Consider the following 24,112-nt stretch of genomic DNA (forward strand, 5'->3'; position numbering starts at 1 on the left):
TCGAGAGTTGAAAGAGATTAAAGTTTGGGTGAAATTCTCCGCTCGTCAATGTCAGTTGTCACACGGCCGTCCAATCACAGTGGAGAAAGGGCGGGACAAGTATCACAACAACCAACCGGCTCACAGCTTAAGTATCACAGCTTAAAAGCGCTTGGCTGAAAAAACAGCCGTGTTTCAAAGTTTGGTGTCACATCATTAGACATACAGATTTTGCACATATTATCATTTGCACTACTACCCGCCCGCGCGGAGTTAATTATCCGCCCGCGGCCCCGCCCGTGAATTTTAGGAATGTCACAATCCACCCGTTTGAGACACTTTTATGCGGGTACCCGACCCGTTGCAGGACTCTGACCCAGGTTAGTTTTCCCCTGAATCTCTTACCCCGCTTGACTTTAGTAACGCAGCTGGGGTTCACTTACTGTTGCACATACACTAATGCCAATCATGGTAACAAACAGAAAACTCTGAATTGCTCAAGGGGTTCACAAACTTTCAAGCAGCACTGTATAACTTGCCATTTGAACAATTCATCAAAAATATGATTAAAGAAGAAAGCCTTTGAACTGTTGTTGAATTCAGGAGCTGTGTAAAATGTTCAGAAAATCTCCTTTCATGTTTTATGCACAAAGTGCTTGGAACAACATGAGCTTAAATAAATAATGACCAAATTTATTTTTGTATAAAATAATCTGTTCCTAAAGTCTTACATAGCTCTCTGCTGTGTCTGTCGGTGTGAAATCTCCTCTATAAAGTGGCACAAGTTATATATTTCCTCCTGAGATTAAAATATCAAGCGGTACACTGAAGTTATTAAAAATGTCTAATTATAAAACTCCCATACTGTGTATCCCAAAAACAGCACTGTCTCTCCCTGTCGACAGGATCAGGGTGAGTAAACCTGTGTGTGTTTGTATCTCTAGGGGTGTAAGAGACATCAGAGAGCAGGACACACTGTTCACCACGTGAAGGAGGCCACTTAAAGCTCCACTGAGCATTTTAATATGATGAAAAGAAATATATCTTGAAAATAAGCATTATGTGATGTGTGCCGCTGTATGGGGCATGCTCAAGAAGACATGCTTCGCTGATGCACATCTTATAACAGATGCTTTCACCAAAATATGAATATTCTCTCATGGTTAAACAGATGTATATGGCTTCTTTTCCTTAGTTTAATAAACAAATAGTTTTATATTAAAATACTGTGGTGTTAGCTGTATTGTCTACAGCAGGGGTTTTCAAACAGTGGGTCGGGGTGCACTTGTGGGTCACAGTGGGATATGGTAAGACAGGCAAAGTGGCTTGTCTGTAGCGGTGAGTCACACAAAAACACTTTAGTCCAACTAATGACAAGCAATAACAATAATTTTCATATGATAAGAAGATAACATGATGGCATTTTAATATCAAAGGAAGTCATACATCTAGGATGACATAAGGGGTTGAACAATTAATTTAACAATAAAGTAAATAAAGTTGCTAATATGTTTTGAATGACATTTGATATCTGATCACAGCACAGTTTGATCTTTCGAAATTTTAAGTGTTAAGTAAACACATATTGTTACTGTTGTTCAGACCTTAAAACTTCTCGTTTCAAAACTACAGTGACATTTTTAGTTATAAAACTGCCTGTTCTGAAAAGTTTATATTATTTTTTCTAAAGCCCAGAGAAACGAATAATGAGATTGGAATAGGGAAAGCTTTATCAAACACATACTGCTCTGCATGTGAAAGCCTACATTGATTTGTTGATTTGTGACAACATAGACTCTGAGTATGCAATAAAGAGGACTATAATACCTGAAAGGAGTTATACATTAGCCTTCAGATTCATCTCAATGACAGCTGTTCAAGTGCACCCTCTGTACGTGAGCTGCATGCTGCCATCATGAGCACTCACTTCTGCTATCAATCACCTGAACACAAATGCACAAATTCCCAATATCTGCACTACTTACTTTCCGAAACTGTGACATCAACGGCAACAAACAGGAAACATTTCCAGGTCAGTTTACAGTTTTAGGAACCCCAAAATACATCAGGCAATGAAAACATTTCTACTATCATACATATATAATGAAATAATTGTTTTATGTTGCATGCAAAAAATCAGGATTATATTTTGAGTGTCATGCCCATAAAGAATCCTACAATCCTAAACATTATAAGCCCCATTCTAAAAGTATAGAAAATTGCATTATGAAAAATTATAAAGATATAATAATGTAAATATTTAACATTCTAATACAGCAGCTAGGATGGTATCAAAGCTGGAAATACTGTACATATTGCCATATTTTATTCTATTCCAGCATTCCTTAGTAAGTCTAGTACAATAATGCATTATGTTTTTGATTAGACGTTACATGTGGCTCCTCTACTGGAAACTATTTTAGTGAGCATCCCTATTGTGATATGAAACATTTTTATTTGTGACTTTTTACAGTAAATATTGTGCCTTAACAAAGGTTTCATTGTTGGTCTACATTGGAATGTGTTTTGTAAAAAAATATGCTGCTGTTAAACCACACCTGTTTTACACTTCTTTAGTTTAGTTTCACCTGGTGTAGATGCCCTGCCAACTTCAGGAGGTTAGAATGAGTCTGCACTTGTTTGGATGTGAAAGGAAAGTATTTGCAGTGCTGTCTCTTCTGTCTGTCTGTGGCTATGTGTGTGCGTGTGTGCTGGGGTTGAATGCAAAATCTGTCCAGGTTAGTCTTTATAGCAAAGAGAAAACCATTCAGCAACTTTTTTTCTTTCTGTGATGAAAACCGTACTTTGCAGTCATTGTGATACCTTTAGCACAATGAGGCATGAAATAGACTTTCTGTTATTCTTGATCTGTTCTATACCAACATTTATCATGCCCATAGGAAGATCAGCTTGAAAAATTATCTTAACAAGATGGGAAAAGGTTTACCATCCATTACGCTAATGAATGAAAACTCCCAAAAGTCATAAGATTAAATAGAAATTCCAGAATGTTCTTCACAAATAGTTAAATAGAGGAGTATAAAATGTTGTTATGATCAAATATATTTTACAATGACGTTGGAGAGATACACAACGTTATGTATCTTAAAGGGATAGTTCACCTATTAATAAAAATGATATCATCATTTATTTGTTATAATGTAGACCTGTTTAAATTTCTTTGCTCTGCTGAACACAAAGCAAGATTTTTTGAGCAATGTTTGTAACCAAACCGTTTCTGAGCATCATTGACTTCCATAGTATAAAAGCCAATTGTATGTGTGTTTTCTGCTTAATTACAAACATCTTCCTTTGTGTTAAGCAGATAAAAAACATTTAAGATGAAAGAAACCTGTAAGTCAAAAAGTAATGCTATAATCTATCCAAAGATTTGCATACACACCACTAAACAAACAACTATTTAAAATATGACAGATTGGTTGGGAAAGCTGCTACCATTTTTAATAATTTACCATCTAAATGATAATCATCTTGAAAGCAACATCTGTTGTACTGTATTTTGATCAACAAAACTAAAATTAAAACAGCATATTTTACCTGTCATCATTTTAACAATAGGATTAAACAATACTTGCAACTCATTGCCATGTCAATACAGTCTCCTGAAGATGCGTATAAATAGCACAAAGTGTAAAACTCGTGCAATACATACGCCAAATTCCACTTTGGCGTGCATATGATGCGCCAGTCCTTCCCATTCACTTAAACGGTGCATCTTTTTTTGTCGTTTTATTTATTGGTTTCTCAATTTTTTTCTATTTTTTAAACCATTTTCGCTTGGGTTTGGGGATAGATTTTAGATTTGCTTAATGAGGTTATTTAATATACAGGTTTCTCCATGTTTTTATCCATATTTAAGCCATGGTGGCTTGGAGTTGGGGTTTGGGTTAGGATGTCATTTTTATATAACAAAAAGTTGTTCCAACCCTAAACCCAAGCAAAATGGTAAAAAATAGAAAAAAAAAATGAGAAACCAATAAATAAAACGACGAAAAAAGATGCACCGTTTAAGTGAATGGGAAGGACTGGCATATCATATGCACGCCAAAGTGGAATTTTCTTCAGGAGACTGGGCTATGTATGCTAGAATGTTAATGATTCACTTTAAAAGGTTAATATACTTAATAGTTAATGTCATTCAATTTTTTGTAACTCTGTTTCTTAGCTTACAATATAAGTGTTTATTACAGTTGATTACAGTCACTTCCTAAACTTTGTACCGCTTCCTTTGCCTTATCTCTTTGAAGCATCAATGACCTCAGATCATCATCATAGAGCCGGAGTGCATTTTTAGCTTTTACTCATCTAAGTGAGGCATAAAAATAAAAATTCAGGCATCATTTACTCACAATGCATGTTATTACAAACGTGTATTAATGTCTTTGTTCTGCTAAAGATATTTTGAGAAATGTTTCTAATTAAACTGTTTTTGACCACCACTGAGTTCCATAGGATTTTCTCCTCCTATAGAAGTCAATGGTGCTTCTGTTTCCTGCTGTAAAACAAAGAAATGAATACTGGTTCATAAAAATAGTGAGGAAAAGCTCACTTTTCCCCTTCCAGGCTTGTAAAACACCAACATATGTATTTAATTTGTTGCCTTGGAACAAACAAATATTGGTCAAATTGATGCATAACAAAAAGCATTATTTGTGCTAAAAAAAACACATCAGTGTATCCTAACTTTGCATGCATGTTCATGGCCCTAAATGAGAAAAAGTGACAAAATGTCTGAAAGAAAATGGTAACTTTAGTACATTGTAAATAGAAATGATAGCTAACTTTTAAAAGGATGAGGAGAAGCATTTTTACCCACATTTCATTATAGTAAAACACCGATATAGCAACAAACACTAAAAATATATATTTAATTTAGGTGTATACAGTTGCTTAGGAACAAAACAAAATGCGGGTCAAATTGACCCACGAACCTCAAAATCGGTACAAAATTTTATGGGTACACTTCAAAACATATCAGCATGTCCAAACTTTGCATGTATGTTCACGGCCATAAATGAGAAAAAGTCACAAAATTTCACGAATAAAATCATAGCTTAACTGGTTTATCCGACAGCTTAAAAATCAAAACGGGTCAAATTGACTCGGAACATAATATAAGGGTTAAATTTTGTAGAAATATGTGGTTTGGTAATATACTGTTGAAAAGTAGTCTGATCTGGGTTCAGAATGGCTAAGCATAAGCCAGGTCTATTTGTTCCCCACTGTAGTTTGATCAATGTGCAGTTCAGAAAATTGGCCCCAGTTGGATTGACACCAACATATTTGTCTGCATTTAGTGATATGGTCATTTAATGAAACTCTACAGGGAGGCACCATTATACATCAACTCCAAATTTAGCAGAATGAGCAAACATTCGGTTTTGTGAATATATAACAGCTGTGTCCCTTTAACTGAGCAGCATTTTTAACAAGATATATTATTAAGAGGTCTTTATATAAAACACTTTTCAGACAACTTAGTTTGTTAAATCCAAGACCCCTAAATTCAATTATTATAGTAAATAAAAATCACCCAAAATGAAGATCCTATAATTTTTTACCCAAGCCTGCATGTATGCTTTTATCGTTTCAAAGAAACAAAACTGAATATATAATTGGGTAGATTCAATAAAATACCATCATAGTGACTCTTTAATTAGGAAGGCAAAGCAGTGTTTGGTAAAAAAATATTCACACTAAAATTGTTCTGCTACGTTGACATCTTACACTGTACCATAAATTATTTATATTTTATAATTTAGCAGTTCTCCTATATTCCTTATTTCTATGTTTTGTTTTCCCTGATGACTTTATTGTTTGAAAATTATTGTTATCATATGTGTGAAAAGCGCTATAGAAATGCATATGAAAAATAAGGATATATTATTAAATATTCATCAACACTTTCTAAAAACAATTTTGTAAGAAGAATACATGCTACTTTTGAATTATCAACCATTAAGATGTAGTTATGTCACACACCCGTGAGGGAAAACTGGGAGATATAAGTGAATGTGAGTCACATGCTGCAGTAGCATTCCCATAGGACATTACAACTAGATAGATGGATTAAGCACCATTTGGAAAACTGACAACATCACAGTAAAGACAAAGCAGCTTAGAGAAATATATCCTACAAACTGAGAACAAAGAGACAAAACACAATAAAGTACATTTCTATGAGATGTATTTTCTAACAGATTAGCTGACCGAGCTGGACAAGTTTCTGTTGGGTCAAATATTTAAGTGCTGGTTTCATCTATTTGATGTCTGGGCTTAATAGGAACAAGAGGTTGTTAAGAGGCCCCAACGGCACAGTCAAAGCACCGCCCTCTCTAAAGCGGGCTCTTACACAAGCTTTTATTGTTCCATTCAAATTACACACACCTGCCCTATACCAAGCATGCCAAACTCGCTAATAAAAGTGTGCCGAGAGCTACCCGTCGCCCAGCAAACACATGAGGTCGAGATCGTCACTGTGGAAACGTGAGATAGCGAGCACCTGTTCTTTCCCAGGAGAGGGGCGACCGAGCCCTCTTCTCTTGGGAAGGTGTGGCGTGTCCTCGGGGTGTCATCGGCAGCCAGACTACTCGACACTGAGCCGTATTTGATACAACCATCCCAGCTATGCCAGGAGTGACATCAACTCACAAACAATGAAACAGTTACAGTAGACTTACTACAGTGTGAAGGAAAACAGAAACGTGCTTGATTTAAAAATGTAGCAAAACTGTAAGGAGAACTCTGTAGCTCAATAACATATACAAATGCAACATACAAATCCTTTACCAAGCTTAACCACACCACTAACCAACTTTTAAATGAACCAGTAATAAATCAAAGGTTGATGTCAGAGAGGTTAAACAGACTGTTTAAAACACAATCATATTGCTTTGATGTATAGTGTATCATCTGTGTTTACGTATTGTGTATATGGGTAACATTCTAGCACATTAGAAACACTCTAGTCTGCTATTTCTAAGCCCCTAGTTATCTGTGGTTTTTATGTATTTACAATTCTGTATTGTATTTTGCACTTCATACCACGTGGCTGTTGAATGCTTTATTCTGATTGGTTGATAAATGTTTCACGCGCATGCATTATTTTTCGATAAACGCACACATGACCTGTCAAATGTCTTAAAAAAAATCACCAGAGCAATGTCTGTGGTAACTAGGGCTGGGTATCAATTCAGATGTTCCAGATCGATTCGATTTGGATTAAATTTTCGATTCCGGTTCTCGGGTTGGTTTTTATACTCGATTCTCGATTCAACTCAATGAATATAGATTTAATACAAATACTATATTAATAAAAAAGAACAGTGAACAGCAGTTTATAAGTGGGTAATTAATAAAAAGAAATTAAAAGCCACAACACGTCCTGCTTGCGAAATCTAAAATGCTTCCGTACCTCCGTTCAATGTTTGTGGAAATAAATATGAAAAAAAAAAAAAAACGATTCTGCTCTTTGAGAATCGATTTTTAATCAACCACGTTTTAAAAAACGATTAATCGAAAAATCGATTTTTTTTGTCCAGCCCTAGTGGTAACTGTGGTATAAGAGTAATAATTGACTCCGGTCCTTTGAATTATTTGAAAATAATTCACACTTTGCGTCGTACCACATTACCACCTTGCTATGCATTATTTTTGATTAATTCAACAGCTCATCATCAATTTTTCTTTACGTATTGTATATTGCATTCCCACCCCCTCTTATTTAAATACGATTAGTCATTTTCAGTTTATGTGCTCATGCCGGCCCAGACTACACTAAAGCCTCTGATTTCTTATCACAGCATCATCTGAGAATCCTTCAAAGAGCTTTTGTCAGCCTATAACAACAGAAGCAAGGAAATCTGACCTTCTGTGCTAAGCTAATGATCCTAATTTGCTTACATTTGATTAGGGAGCTAGAAATAGTGCAGTGTCTTACCCATTTTAAACATTTTTTTCAAAATCCTAAAACTTTTATTCAGGCTTTAAATAGATGTAAACAATAGTTTTCCAAAAGTGTTTTTAATACTACACAAATGTTAGAAAAAAATACAACCGACAGAACTGAAACAAAATGTAAACAAAAACCTACAAATAATAAATTGAAACGTGTACACAGTGTTGTGTATGTCTAGCAAAATGGTCTATAAATACAAATAGACAATTTCTGTTCTCCAGGATCTGCATTATAAATTGCTTGTACAGCACACAACCCCGAGTCTCTTCAATCTGTGCTATCATTATTCTCATCAAATCTACTGTAGTTAATCAACCAATATTACTGAAGATGTTACCATGTTTCCTTTGCATCTAGTAACCGACAAACATCCCCTGAAAGACATCTGTAATAGATTTGCTTGTGGGTGAGAAATGAAAGCCTGGCTGTTTTTCTAGTTTTATATAGGCTTTACTTAAAAGACAAACTACTTCTCTGTAAAGTCTATTTCCAAAATAACCCGTCCTGTTTATTCTCGCACTAATGTTTCTTTGGGGAAAATCTGTATATAGTTTTAAATAGTTTGCTAGAAACTGCAGGCCTTCATGGACAGATAATGTTATGCAAATGCTTGTGGCTTTAGTACATGGAGTAGGTGTAAGGTCCTGTTTTGAAAACTCTATTCTCACAGACAGACAGAGGTGTAAAAAGTACTCAAAAATTTTACTCAAGTGAAAGTACAAGTACTGAGTGTAAATTTTACTCAATTAAAAGTGAAAGTATCTGGCCAGAATCATACTTGAGTAAAAGTAAAAAGTACCACATTAAAATTGTACTTGAGTATTAAAAAAGTAAAAGTAACCGGAAAAAGGAAAACGAGAGATTCATGTTTAAGCTTTCTCTAAAAACATGAAGTGAATGAACCACATCCAAGGTTTTATCATTTACAACTGTTTGTATTTAATTGTATTTCATTATCAAACTATAAGACTACTACATAATTTCCAACATGATCTCACAAAGTTCAGTGGTATAGTCACAGAATTTTTTGCTCACTTATCCGTGTCATTGTCACGGATCTCCGCATTTTTCCCTGTCTGTCCCACGGACTTTCTTTTACGTGTCAGTTTCACGTATTGATTACTCAATTGTTTTTCCTATTTTTAAACCATTTTCACGTGGGTTTGGGGTTAGATTTGGGGTTTGTGTTAGGATGTCACTTTAACTATTGGTTTATACAATTTTTTTCCATACTTTTAAACAATTGTCGCCTGACGTTAGGGTTAGGAGTTGGGTTTGGATGTTATTTTACGTTACAGAAAGTTCTAAACCCGAACCCACGGGAAAATGGTAAAAAAAATAGGAAAAACAATTGAGTAACCAATACGTGAAACTGACATGGAAAAGAAAGTCTGTGGTACAGACACAGAAAAATGCAGAGATCCGTGACAATGAATTTTAGTATGCAACATGCTACTCAAAATTGTAAAACCCTCGAACTTAACTTAAATTTCAAGCTCTATCCAGCCGATGCAGGATAAGGTGTATTAGACCTGTTTCACACTGTAAATATCCGATAGGAAACCAATCACATTTAGAACGGTGGACGGCTAAAAACCACATGAAATCTGTTTTTCTAATCCGTTTCAGGCTACATCCAGAGGTGGTTTGAAATCCATTTCAGTCTTACCGTCCTGATCGCATTTGTGTAGCTTTTCGGTTACGTCATGCTGTCACGTCACATAAAACACGTCAGACGTCGAGGCAGATTGTCATGCCAGTGCGACGTCATTGCCATAGAAACAGTGCAGATAATCCGGAAAACGGCTACAGGATGAACAGATCAGATCTGAACAGTTGTGAAACACAATGTGTACAGTGAGGCTGTCAAATTAGATATGCACCAAAATTTAGACTGACAGTGTGAACAAGGTATTAGTCTTGATAGAGAGGCGGCAAACAGCAGGAAACGTGTCACACTTCATGTGTTGTCGATTTCAAAGAAGCAAAAAATCTTCATCATTAGATGAACTGTTGGCCAATTCCTTAGTGTGGCCCAAAGGCTCCAGAATAAATAACATTTCAATAAAACTGACCATCAGCGCAGTGTTTCCCATACATAGGCTCTACTTGGGCGCTGCGCCCAGGTAAATTGCGCCCCGCCCAGGTAAAAAAAAATCACTTTACGAATTTCCTTATTTTCTGAACTCGACTGGATGACCCGTGTTTTGGAGAGAGAGAGCGAGAGAGCGCGCGAAAGAGAGAGCGCGAGAGAGAGAGCGCGAGAGAGAGGTGGGGGTCGGGTGACCGTGAAGATGATGCACGCGTCATAAACTCATCATCCAGCGCGGCAAACTGGATCAACTGCAGCAGCACATACGGAGCAGCCAGGGAACACACTGCGACCAAAATGGTCGCATATGCTTATGTGCATGTGTTTATAGCACCTAAGTTGGCTTCATTTTGCGTGCAAGCACGTTGTGTCCCTCCGGTTGAGTGTCCGTTCACGTGCTCTCTGTTTCTCAATGAATTGGGCGCGACGCGAAGCAACCTCAGTGTCACATTGTATCCTTTCATGTTTCTGAACTTGAGCAGAGTTTTACCATTAGAGGTCTTTCTTCACTGAGGACGCGGGACCCGTACGGTTCCGGGTTTATATTTTAAATGGTCAGATGGGTCCGGGTCGGTCCTAGTTCATTACTTCGGGTCCCAAGTCTGATTAATATTGTGTGTAAAACCCGATTCGACCGGAGAACTGCCGTGAGCGCTACCGCGCTAAAGCTCGAGTGCTGTTTCAGCGTGCCTCCGGTTTCTATGGCGATAGCAACTGGCTCTTGTCACGACCACGCGCCGCTTCATTTTCTTTATCCCATTTTTTAATAATCTTACTATTAATAGACAAAATCTTTACTAAAATCTAAACAGTTTGCACAGAGATTGTAGCAAAAAGCAGTGCTAATACTGAATGAGCAAAGCTCTAGCTGACTCAGGATATAAAAAAAGCAAAGCTGTAATGTAAAGTCTGTCATCGGGACAGCAAGTAGACTTTTAAATCTGAAATAATGAGTGGATCAAGCTTTTTTTAATCGGCAAAAGAGAAATAGAAAGCAGAAGCAGTAAAAGTTCCTATTTAATAGAAATTATTACCATTATAACATCAGTCACATTTATAATCTATAGACCTGTACTGTCTATATAGGCTATAGTATACATTGTATATAATTGAGTTTGATAAAAGGGGTCATCAAATTGCTTCATATATCAGTGCAAAAACATAAAGTGTTTTCGTGGTGCTTTGACAAACAGTGTCAGCTTTGTTTATGGCAAAATGAACTGCAATTAATGAACTATAATGTGAAATTAATATGAATGTTTTATAAATCAAAGTATTGTGTTGTGTCACACATTATTAGTTCTTTGTTACATGTATAGTAGACCATTTTTTGTCGGTGGATAATAATGATTGCCCTTTTCACCAGCTACCACCACAAGTAAATTTCAGATCTGTGGGAAACACTGGAGCGCAATTCATTGGTTTGACAGAGCAAGCAAAAATAGATCTCTAAAATAGAAGTACTTTTTGACTGTAAATAAAATTGTAAGGAGTAAAAAGTACTTTTTTTCTTTAAAAAATGTAATTAAGTAAAAGTAAAAGTACTGATTTTTAATTGTACTCAAGTAAAGTAAAAATCCCCAAAAATAATACTTAAGTACAGTAATCAAGTAAAATTACTCAAGTACTTTACACCTCTGCAGACAGACTTTTATATGATAAACAGTTTAAAATCAACATTTAGGTTTAGCAACTGCACCCTTGCAGTGGACTTGTAATAATACCATGTGCAGGTCTCATTAGCTACACGCTCCTTTCTAAACCTAAAGTTACTGAACCAGAGAGAAATAAATCAGTGCAAGACCTTTAATTCAACGGGGCGTCCCACAGAAAAGTTGATCTATGTCCAGCCAACAAATGTATATATAAAATCCAGTAATTAATTATAAAAAAGTAGATATCACAATTTTACATCAATGAAAAATACAGAAATACATGCATGGCAGTTTAAGTAGTAAAATACACAAACTAAGTTATAATAAAAACTTGTATACGTATATCGTAGTTCGTACTGGCGTTGTGCAAACAGCATTTCGTCAGAATGACAGAGACTACCCTCCAGTCCACAGTCCCATCCAGTCCTTTCTTTTAAAAGGCAAAAAGAAATTGTATACGTTCTTGATGCATGCGTCACTGGACAACATTATAGCAACACATCAGCATATATGAATCATATGCAGCTAGCATAACAGGGTTGATGCCTGCAGCATCCAGTTTGATGAGAAAAACCGCAGATTAAACATCTGTTTAAACTCTACATACATATTCATGCAAAGCTAGATTTAAGTCATTGCGTGCCAGCCAGTTTTCCAAACAATTATCCCGTCTCTCACACATCAGAGTTGAGGCTGAGGTTGGCTAGCCGTGGGTCTGAGTTGATCCCATATCTGTAATGGTAGCCCTCCATATGATCTCTGCAGGCATCACGGATATTGTAGATCCACCTCTTGATGCCTTTCCTGTTAAGGTAAAGGACAAGCAGGAAGACGACTCCGATGAGGGCAAGAACAATCCCCAGAAAGACATAGGAGGTCTCCAGAACACCCTTCAAATCTCCAGTATAGGTGCATGTGAGTTGGGAATGTTCCAGGTCTAGGAGTGTGATATTTCTCGTCTCTGATGGATCAGAACAGGTCATGTCTGATTTGTCAACGACCAAATCGTGTGTCTTTAACCAACTCACCATATCCTCAATATTACAATCGCAACGCCAGGGGTTTCCTGCCAGTCTGACCCTCAGGTCAGGATTGGAACTGATGTTCGGCAGGTTTGGCAGGTTTTTAAATGCGTTGCCTCGTAAGTCCAGTTTTCTCAGTGCCATGTTCCGAAACGTGCCATCAATGATTGAAACTAGGGAGTTGTTGCTCAAATCCAAATCGGTGAGGTCCGACAAACCCGTAAACATCCCATCTGGAAGAATCACCAGCTCGTTGTTGGACAGATCAAGATGAGAAACCTTAGGCAAGCTGTAATTGAAAAGATTCACAAACATACCAACATACGAGTAATTTTTTAAGGATCTGCTGAGGTTTAAAACCTCAACCGTGTTGTTTGGTGAAAAAGCCTCAGCATCAACATGTGAAATTGAATTGTTGCTGAGGTCAAGAAAACGAAGACTTGGCAAGTTTTTGAATGCTATGGAGTCCAATTGCTCCACATGGCTTCCAGACACATAAAGGTGTGTTAGATGCCCCAAATTCCTTGGGAAAGATTCACTGTTTAGATTCGTTATGTTGTTTCCACTGATGTTAAGCTTGATGGTGTTTTCTGGAAGGGGCTGTGGGATTGATTCCAAGCCTTGGTTTACACATTTCACCGTTGCGGATTCGCACACACACTTGACAGGACATGAAGATGAGCTTGAGAACATGAGGGAGAGTAAAACACAGAGAGTCAGGTTACAGATGTTCATTTGTTTCCTTTCGTGTCCAAACAAGCGCAATAATCCGACCTCGTGCATTGTGGCGCGTTTCCAGCAATGTAAATAAAAAGCGGGAAAGTATATATCTGTCGCGGGCGGCGATGTAAAAAAGTTTGCGTTTATCAGACGACTTTTTCGTGTAAGTTCTTACATCCTTGTTGGTCTTTCTCTCGTGTGTGCGATATCTTCATTGACCTCTAACTATTTGCTTTCAGTCGAAATCTTAAGAGCCGACAAAGGAACACGAACCTTTTCATGTGCGTCAGTTCTGCGGGTCACTTTTGTGAAGACAAATGTTTCTTTATCACGACTTTCAACAAAAGTGTCCGATCCCAAGAATAAATCCGGTCCAGTAAATATCGAATCGTCAGTAAAGTTGTTGGTATGCTAGAAAGATAAAGTTATCCCGTAACTTATCAACGTGTTATTTGCTGTACTCCGTCTGCGGTTTTCAAGGATCGGCATTTCACCGCCCGATTCCGTCGCACCCCGCTTGGCTGCTCGCCTACAATGATTCTCCCCCCGTCGTTCCCTGAATCCACATTGAGCGCTATTCACTGGAATGTACCATTGCACGCTTACAGGGGCCGTCAAGGACCACACAGATTGTTTAACAAGTGGTACATTCTTTTACGGGATTTTCATTCGTAATTAATTAATGCAAGACATTATAAAACCCTATTATATTTTATCCCAATATATTAATTTAAATAACTAAACAATATCTCCTGTTTTTCTTATTTTATTGGTACAATTTGTCCTTAATCTAGTTGGGATAATGTACAGTCAGACGGCATCAGTCCCAGTTAGGCTTGTTTTTTTAGAAGAAACGTGAAACTTTACGATATGCAAATAATCAGTTACCTGTATAGATTTTAGTCATTACACAGATCAGTTTAATGCTGTCATTGACCAACCACAACACAACAGGGTATTGCTGAAAGCTAGGCAGTATGAAAAAAAGTTGTGAAAAAGTAGTGTTGTCGATTTTTTATTATTTGTCTGCAGTGACTCTACATGCATATCAGTTATTGTATTATTCAGGTTGTCAGGTGTTCATTTCAAATATTAAAAGTGACATTAAAGTGTTTGGAAGTTATGAGTGTGTATGATCTTTCTGCGCTCTTGCCAGCCAAATCCACATATGGTTATGGTTAAAGTATTTTTAAAAAATTCTCCAAAAATGTAGATGCAACTCTCTGAGGTAAACCGCGGTAAATATTTCGGGTAAATAAAAGACGTTCAACGTAACAGGATTAATGTCAGTCATGTGACTCATATGTAAGGTATGCCCTATAAGCCACGCCTCCACTTTGCTGACGCAACAGAGGGGAGTCCCTTGCTAACTCGCCAGGATTTTGGCAGCAAGCGTATGGAGAGAAAGTCCGTCTGTGTACACCTAAATAACCTTAAATGCTGCCAATTAAATAAAATAGTTCTAAAATAATCAAACCAATAAGTATTACACTGTATAGAGATGCACTAGGGGAATTGTCCAATCATGAACACCTATACAAGAGTATGCGTTAAACCGTCCAATGAACTGTAAGGATGCACACACTATAGACCAATCACACATGGTTTTACTGCTTTACGCCTCCCCCTCTAGATATTACTTAAACGATTAACTCTGCTGCAACATATTTGCTGTAAAACATCACGCTTTCCTTTAAAGATGTTTTCCAGGATCTGCAGCATCGGGAAAAACACAAAAACGCCCTTTACTTTCATCTAGCCTCAGGTAAGAGAGTGAAACTGTCGTGGTGTTTTCGTCATGATGTTAGTATAGTTCAACCCAAGGTTCATAGCAATGATGAGCTGTCACTCACTGAGACTGATAGATCGGATCCTGTTTGATATAAAATACATGACGAGTTTATGTTGTTATCGGTTATTTCCCTTTATTAGACACTAAAGCTCATATAAAAGCTGTATGAAGGAATGTAGTTGAAGTGAAAAAGTAATATGACAGACTGTGCACTGACGATACATTGCAGAGACATTCACAGTTTCCAATTCTAAACTGACTCATTTGTACGAATATTTAAGATTATTGTGCCTAAAGGATTTAGATGCAGGTATCTTTAATATCTAAAATTTAGGTCAATAGGTTTTCAAGCTTAAGCCGTATTTGGCAGGAAACAAGGTAAGGTGTCGACCTGCCAAGTGCAGCAGTATGAAAATATTTGGGTGTTTCTAAACCTGTTAGCATGCTTGTGTGCCAAATTATTTTATTCAAGCTGATTAAAACCTTCATTTATGTCTGATACTTTTCAGATGTTTTTATATAGATTTTGTTTTCCCCAGGGCCAGATTATCCATAGATGAGATAGGGCAAATGGGGGGCACCAAGGGCTTCAGACTGCGAGCAAATAATGCAACCAGTTTTTGAGATAGCGCAAGCATTTTTTTTTTTAACAAGTACTCTCGCATGTGCGACCTGCAAATTTAGTTTCTTCTAGTTATTATTTCAAAAAGTTAAAAGGTGAGCCCACAAGTGTGTAGTGTCAGATTTAGGCATGGACGACTTGGCAGCTGTGCGTAATGACATGTTGTGCAATAAATGCATTAAGGGGCAGTTTTACAGACAGCGCTTAGTCACAGACTAAAATGCATGTTTGAGCGCCCTTAATTTAAAAACATCTTGCACTGACGAATCTTAACATACATCAATGTCATTTTAAATGTGGTCCTAGGGCACTACATTGTGTTAATCTCGGCCTGTTTTCCCCCACATCCAAGACTTTCATTTATTAACGCTTAAAATCCATCATAAGCTAATAATGAATGAAGTTATTGTTAACGGAAACCATTTTTTTTCAGGTGCCAATTGCAATTATGGAGGCCTAAATGGTGAAGAGTTTTGGGGGGGAGGAATCTTTCCCCTCTGAGTAGATGGACACTTTGGTTGGAGTGTACAGAGATCTGAAGGAGTTGCCTTTTGTAAAATAAGCTAGAATAAACACAAAGTTAACTTATTTTTTTAACGAACTGGAATATATTTATATGGTTTTGTACAGAAGACTTTGTATTTTCTTTAATGCTGGTGATTGTTTCATTGGTTTTATTGAATGTCTGTCTGACATGGTGGACTGAGATGAGGTAGATCCCCTCAATATGGGGTTGCTAGGGTGCCGTGGAACCTCAACACAAGCACAATTCTAGCACCCTAAATTCATTGTTGAATGTATTCCTTGCTTTTGTTCTGTTTCTTTCTTTCTTCTAGCATAATTTATAGCAGCGTTACAAACATTTGAGAAATTTAAACACAGGGTTAGTGTAGTATTTGTTGATTATTGTTGGTGGAGGTCAGGTGTGTTGAGGATTATTGGGTAATTGTGGGGTAGCAACTTAGCTAAAATGAGTCTGGAAATCTGGGACTGTACATCGAAGTGCCGTTCAGTTCGGCATGCTGAGGAGGTCATCGCTGCATTGACCAGCGGTTCAGAGAGCCGTTTACGGAGCTACCTGTCTGAGCATTGTCACAATGCAGCTACGCTGCGGGATGCACACGGTCGCACAGCTCTCCACCTCGCAGCTTCGCTGGGCAAACGTGATCTTCTACAGTGGCTCCTGGAAAGCAAAAACTCAGACCTGCTGGCTAAGGACAAAGAATCGGGGTGGACTGCCATGCATCGCAGTGCCTTCTATGGCCAGATTCACTGCCTCATAACTCTCATCAAGGTGAGAACCACTGGCAGATTTTTCTGTAGTATGATAACATATATATAATAGCAATACATGTATGTATGTATGTATGTATAATCAATATAATTACACTGGACAAAATTATAAACGCCTTTTATTGTGGCCAGCACACACTATATTTGTCCCGGGCTTTACACGGACTGATTTGTAAACGATATTTGAGAGAGAATGCCTTTTTGTGTACATAGAAAAAGTTTTATATCTTTGAGTTCAGCTCATGAAAACAAGTATTGCGTTTATAATTATGTTCAGTCTGTAATCTTGTACTAAAATCAGTTTAATTGTTTTTTTCCAAGCATGGGGGAACACTGTCCATCCAGGACAAAGAGGGGCTTTCTGTTTTAGATCTTACCATGAAGGACCGACCTGCTCATGTTTCGTTCCAAAACACTGGTAATTAATACAGATTAATTTCTTTACTAATATTTATAATTGTATCAGTGATAATATTTTATATCGAAGAATGAATAGGGAATCAAACATTTTTTTATCATTTATTTTTATGCCATTTTAAACCCATCAGACTTTTTTTGTGTATAAAGGAGATCAGGCTTTACTTTATCTATCTGTATATTTCTATATCTGTTAGATCCATGAATTGCACCATATCTTGTTTCAAAAGGAGATACGTCAATTGCGTGACTGCTTACCTTCGTAAAAACCTTCTGATGCATGCAGCAGGGTTATGTGAATGTTTGAACTGCACATTCGACAGATCAACTAAGCCAGTGGTTTTCAAACTGGGGGCTGTGAGATGGTGCCAGGGGCCCCAGTTTTATGACATTTTATGAAATCCATTAAAGGAACAGTATGTAGGATTGTGGCCAAAACTGGTATTGCAATCACAAAACTTGTGGCTAAAACTGGTACTGCAATCTCACAGCTGGTGGCCAATACACAAAATTACAACATCAACATCAGTTGAGGGCTGCAACTCCACTTTTTAAATGACAATATCCTGGCCAGACCACTGAGAGCCATTTTATGATTAATTGATATAAATTTCTTACATACTGTTCCTTTAATTTATCATGAATTCTGTGTAATTAAACCAAAAAAATAAGGCTACTAACCAAAAGCACTACTGTTTTGGATAATTTAATGTTTTTTTCTATTAAAATGTTGAGTTTTAGAACAGTTTTTTTTTGTCACAAATGTTCTTTGGGGGGCCGCGAAGGAATGCACCATACACAAGGGGGGCCGCACGCTGAAAAGTTTGAAAACCACTGAACTAAGCAATAGGATGTGTGTCATCACGCGCCATAAGACTCTGAATAAAAAACACAGACTAAAAGGGACACTCCACTTTTTTTTGAAAATATGCCCATTTTCCAGCTCCCCTAGAGTTAAATATTTGATTTTTACCATTGTTAAATTCATTCAGCTGGTTTCCGGGTCTGGCGGTACCACTTTTAGCATAGCTTAGCATAATCCATTGAATCTGATTAGACCATTAGCATTGTGCTAAAAATAACCAAAGAGTTTCGAGTTTTTTTCCTTTTCAAAACTTAACTCTTCACTAGTTATATCATGTACTAGGACTGACAAAAAATTAAAAGTTGTAATTTTCTAGGCAGATATGGCTAGGAACGATACTCTCATTCTGGCGTAATAATCAAGGACTTTGCTGATGTAACATGGCTGCAGCAGTTGTAGTGATATTATGCACTGCCTGAAAATGGTCCCCTTGGTTACTTTCAAAGGCAGGGGACTATTTTCAGGTGCTGCGTAATATCATTGCGCCTGCTGCAGCAATGATATTAACATGTTGTGTAAATGTAAATGCTCTCACCTGAAACTTGGTGCGCACTTAAAGGCGCTCTAAGCGAATTGAAGCGTTTTAGACCATAAAACATTTTTTGTTACATACCGGAAACATCTCCTCACTATCTGCTTGCTGCCTGTCCGCTGCTCAAACTGTAAAAAAACTCGATCTCTGTAGACAGCCCAGGCTTCACAAACGGCAATATCAACAAGTGGCCAAACCTAGCATCACAAAACAAAGTATTCCAGCCAATAAACGACAAAAAGGATTTGGTGATGGGGGTTGGGCGCATTCATGAAAGCACGGAAGGGAGGGGGAGGAGTTAGCTACGCTCCGTCTGTTTGAAAACAGTTTCAAACGTCAACAATAACTAACGTCTCGCAGATTCGCTTAGAGAGCCTTTAACAAGCGAATCAAGACCGCTGTAAAGGTGGTTCTCAGCCCGCTACCAAACGAACTTTGGTGCGGTTTGACTGCAGTGTGAATGCACAATTGCACATGGAACAAAGACAGCGAAACGAACCAAATACAGGATGTGATATCACAAGACGTGACCCTGATTTTGACAGCTGGATGAGCAGTGTATGCATAAACAAAATTAGCCGTGGGCAAACGTGGAGCAATGGAGAGGTAAAGAGCCTCATTAGCATTTGGTCCATTGGGCATAGTTTGGTGATAGTAAAATAACTTTATGAGCTCTGTATGGAGTTATTATTATATTATTACAGCTCACTCTTAAAACGAATGTGTTAAAATAACACATCTTGTGTCTAGTTAAGGACAACACATCTAGTGTGTCCTAAACTTAACACATCTCTGTGTTATTTTTGGAACAACACACTTTGTGGTGTTTTAACACAACTTGTGTGTCCCTTTTATTTATATGAACAGAGGATCCTGGATGTGTTAATTTTAACACATTGTTTTGTGTTAAACTATTTAACACATATGCTGTTTTTAACACATTGTGTCATTTCGTGTTGATTTTGAGTTCATGTAAATGAAGGGGACAAAACCAGATGTGTTAAAACAACATCGGACTTCTGTCGCATAAAATTTGTCATCAAAGCCGACCAATTGGGTGGTGACCTTGTCCTACCTTACGCATTAATGTTTGTTATCTTTAGATTTGCTGATAAAATACTACTGTGAACGCTATAAATTGTTTTCTTTTTTGATCCAGACCAAAAGAACCTAACAAACCGAACTACAAGTATGAACACACCCTAACAGTGTTTGGTCATTTGAAGTCACAACTAGAAATCCAGTTTATCCAGCAGGTTTTTTTCAGCCCAGTATCTAATAATGAATGAAAGAAAAACAAAATTATATTCGTCCATTTGGTCTGTGTATAAAACCTCATCTGGAACATTTGAAAGTAGATTTAAACATTTTTGAACAAACCCCAACCCGCAAAATTCATACGAGATATTTAAAAAAACGCATTATTTTGTTGATTTTTGTAAAGAATCAAAAACATCCAAATGATTATCAACAACAGTTTTTAGAAATGGAGCTATTTATCCCCAGCATACTCCAATATAGACAGATGGATCCAAATCTGGAAACCAGGTAGTGGCAGCTTTTGCAACGAATAAATTGCATCAGGGAATATGTATTCCAGATCAAAGTTCAATCTTCACTGCAGAAGCAAATGCTTTATTGTTGGCATTAAAATTGAAACCTCTTCAAGGATAAGTATGAAAAAGTACTGGAAAGTATGAAAACTGATCATCCAGCAATAGTGAAGTTTTTGTTAAATTATCAATGCTCAAAGTAAAGGATTTTAACATCTCTACTGAGTAGTACCTGGACACAATTCCTGGATAGGATTTGCTGGCAATGAGAAGGCGGAAAATGCAGACAAAGAAGCACTATTCACAGAATTAGTAAAGTATCCTATACCTTTCACAGACTTAAAACACATGATAAAATAATTAAGTTGCATGAAATAAATACTGATGTTTTGAGAATCATTGGGATCAAGTTATCTCTTATACATTAAGCTGAATAGGACATTTAAAAATTATACATTAATTTTTACTCTCAGGAGAAAATCCTCCAAAATCTTTCTCTTGTCAGAATTCATTGTCTATTAAACACATGCTACCAGATTGTATTACCTCTATTACTGTGAGAAACCCTTTTTTATTCTATTGATACTTTCGAAAATTTTTATCCAAAATAGTTCTAAGATATATATATTTTTTTAGTTTTACTTTATTTAATTAGACTTTATTCTCGCTAAGTCACAACTAGCATTTTGCATTTTGATGGATCAAGTTTGAATATGTGGGAATTTTAAAATTGCATCACTTTTGTTTAATTTGTGATCTTTGGGCTCATTTAGAAGGATTTTGAAAATGTATGGGTAGATAATTTCATTAATAAATCAATCCAAACTGGTCCATTACGGACATTAACTTGCCAGTAAGACGTTTGACTCAAGTTGTTCATCTGATCTCTTCCCAGATCCTACTGAAGTGTACACTTGGGGAAGCAACACAAATTTTAGTCTTGGGCATGGAAACCAGAAGAACAGGCACCATCCTGAGATTGTGGACCTGTTTTCTAGGTCTGGTATTTATGTGAAACAGGTAAACTTTATTTCAGTGCATGAATCAATCGTATGTTTTTTCCAAATAAGATGATGTGTTTTGCTGATGTAGCGCATAGTGTTATGAAATCCTCATCTACAATGCATCTCCCCGAGGTTTATGTTAGCGAACATGGCCTTAAATTCCCCAGAGTTATGAGTGACAACAAGAGGGTGATAAAAACAGAGGACTTACTGATGTGTCCTTGATAACAGGCTCCTCATCGGGGAACTCCTTCAAAACATAAATCTCATAGGATCTTTGCACCTGAGGAAACTTGTCAACCTTTTGGTTCTCAGTAAATTGTTCTTGAAGATAAATGCCAATGAGGATAAAAACTGATGTGAATTAGCTGTTTAATGAATGTAGGGAAACTCTTAACTGTTTTGTATAGCAGATGTCTGTGAGGCTCTCGGTAAGATTGACTGCTTTGGCATTGTCATTAACGACATCATGGTCTTAACGGTGTATAAGTTTCCCTTTCAACCCTGGTCATAACAGGGGCTCATTTGCATTTTGGATGGATAATCAACATGTGCTCATATATGGATTGGAAATGTGATCCAGTAATTTTGTACGATCCTTTTGTCAACCTTTCACATGGGATTTGAGCATTTTTTTTGCAAGAAGCTATCTTTTCAGGGGATCAGGGGGTGATCAGAATGAGTGAAGGACATCAACCTGACCTAATAAATATTAAAGATTTGCATAATATTTGCAAATATTCCAGTTAATGTGCATGTGTGTGTGCTTACAGTAGGCTGATTAATTGCTGAAGTGCTGGGCAGTCCTTTAATTTTACAATGTTCATTGTTATGGGGATCCTATTTCCCCGACCCTTTCATCATCTCTCTGTTGACCATCTTACATGGAAAGAGAGGGCATTGTGACCTGCTACGCTGTTCTGCAGATGCTTTCAGTTAAATATTAAAATATTCATTCAGGGATAACAGGACCGGATTAAATAAGCGATGTGAACGCGAAGGAGAGCGCTTGCCAGTCGTCTCTTTGCCGAATGGTTTGGACGCTTTACAAAGCATCTCTTGCCTCCGTGTAGAACTTGAGTGTGTTAAATTAGTGATGATTGTGACTTTGGCATCCCTCCCCTGCTGTACTTGACTCCAAACCAGTCTACTGCTGTTTGACCTGAAGAGAAAGTGCATCGCTGCATAGTCAGGTTTGCATGATGAGCAGAGAGAAGATGTTTAATTCTGTCCTTCACTTTTTCTTTATACATCTCAGTTCTTAATTTCTATGTCAATTATCTTGCTGCTATAAACTATTTGGAGCAGCGGTAAAAATATTTTTTTGATGGTTATAATCATAAACTAACAGCGAGACATTTTCTTATAATCAGTGGCTGTGAAGGGGAGTTTTAGTGGCTGTTGTTATTTATACTTGGGTTTTCTAACACAGGGTATCACATTTGCAAGGACAAGGACATCCCTTACAAAAAAAAGGTTACTGTAGTAAAACTATGGTAATTAGTACACCAAAAAACATGGTTATTACACTTTTACCACAAAAACATGGTTCATTTGACAATTTTTAATCAGCTGGACTGAAACTCTTATAGGTCTGGTATCACACCAGACTCGAAAGAAGCGTTAAGCTAGAGTGATTTACATGTCAGGTCTAAGTAAAGACGCAATAGACAGATTAGTGAGAATAAGGCAGCACGAATGATGCGTGCGAATTGAGAGTTTCGGGCGAATTGTGGGAGTTGAAAAATCGGAACATTTGGTGGATATACGCGCCACATTAACCGATCGGGATCTTGCTCTATTATTGATGTGATTACGACATAGTGAGCTGAGGCAGAAATATGAAACAACAATAGAGGACAAAATCATAGTCCCTGTATATGTGGACACCCGGAGCTGTACGACACATGCTCGTACTTATAATATAAGAGTTTGGTTCCAAAACGCAATAAATCCATTTTGACTAATTTCGGTAAAAATGTGTTTTCTATACCAAGAAAGTGACAAGATGAAAAACAGTATTTTCTGATACAATCTTTCACATAGCATCTTTAGGTTATAAAAACATAAATTCAAATACATAACTTGATTTTCAAAGATATAATATAAAAACAAATTATTTTTTCCTCCAAATGCAATAAATCCTTGACATTTTTATTTTCAAAATGCTATAAATCTATTAAATCAATGTATAAATGTGCATTCATCTTTGCCATGTTATATTCATTTAGTTGAACAGTTGTATACACTGATTAAAAAAATAACATTAATGGCCAAAAAACTTACTGCGGTTATTCTTGGGACATCGTCGTTTTACACTTTTCACAGCGAACAGCTGTAAAATGTTTTGTTCCTGCTTGATTTTCGTTGACTTTGAGTAAAATTATGGAAAGGCTTTTTAAGATCCTCTAGGGTCAATGTGTTAGCATGAGAGAAACTTGTCAGGAGAACAAGTAACAGCTAGGGATGCACCGATACCACTTTTTTGGGATACGAGTACTTGCATTTCAGTACTTGCCGATACCGAGTACTTCATAAAAAACATGATTTAAATTTACAGGTAACATCTTTAGTCATATAATTTAACA

At 37.0% G+C, this 24,112-nt stretch overlaps 2 protein-coding genes across 2 annotated transcripts in view; one reads left to right on the forward strand and one right to left on the reverse strand.

The window, feature by feature from the left end:
- Positions 1–11,841: 11,841 nt before the first annotated feature.
- tpbg (trophoblast glycoprotein) lies at positions 11,842–14,002 on the reverse strand. The gene has a single exon (XM_065246375.2). The coding sequence runs from the start codon at positions 13,507–13,509 to the stop codon at positions 12,379–12,381; it is 1,131 nt and encodes a 376-aa protein (XP_065102447.2). The 5' UTR covers positions 13,510–14,002; the 3' UTR covers positions 11,842–12,378.
- A 1,059-nt stretch (positions 14,003–15,061) lies between these two features.
- The window catches only part of ibtk (inhibitor of Bruton agammaglobulinemia tyrosine kinase), a 28,253-nt gene continuing 19,202 nt past the window's right edge, over positions 15,062–24,112 (forward strand). Inside the window, exons 1-4 of the mRNA XM_065246376.2 lie at positions 15,062–15,211; positions 16,294–17,154; positions 17,475–17,571; positions 21,416–21,540. Of these exons, the coding sequence (XP_065102448.2) occupies positions 16,831–17,154; positions 17,475–17,571; positions 21,416–21,540 (546 nt within the window). The 5' untranslated portion in view covers positions 15,062–15,211; positions 16,294–16,830. The remainder of the gene's footprint in view (positions 15,212–16,293; positions 17,155–17,474; positions 17,572–21,415; positions 21,541–24,112) is intronic.

This window comes from Paramisgurnus dabryanus, chromosome 13, assembly GCF_030506205.2.
Source record: "Paramisgurnus dabryanus chromosome 13, PD_genome_1.1, whole genome shotgun sequence".
NCBI classification, from domain to species: Eukaryota; Metazoa; Chordata; class Actinopteri; order Cypriniformes; family Cobitidae; genus Paramisgurnus; species Paramisgurnus dabryanus.

What these genes read in the sequence shown, in the direction of transcription:
- tpbg (XM_065246375.2), bottom strand. Translation starts at nt 13,509, where the DNA reads ATGCACGAGGTCGGATTATTGCGCTTGTTTGGACACGAAAGGAAACAA.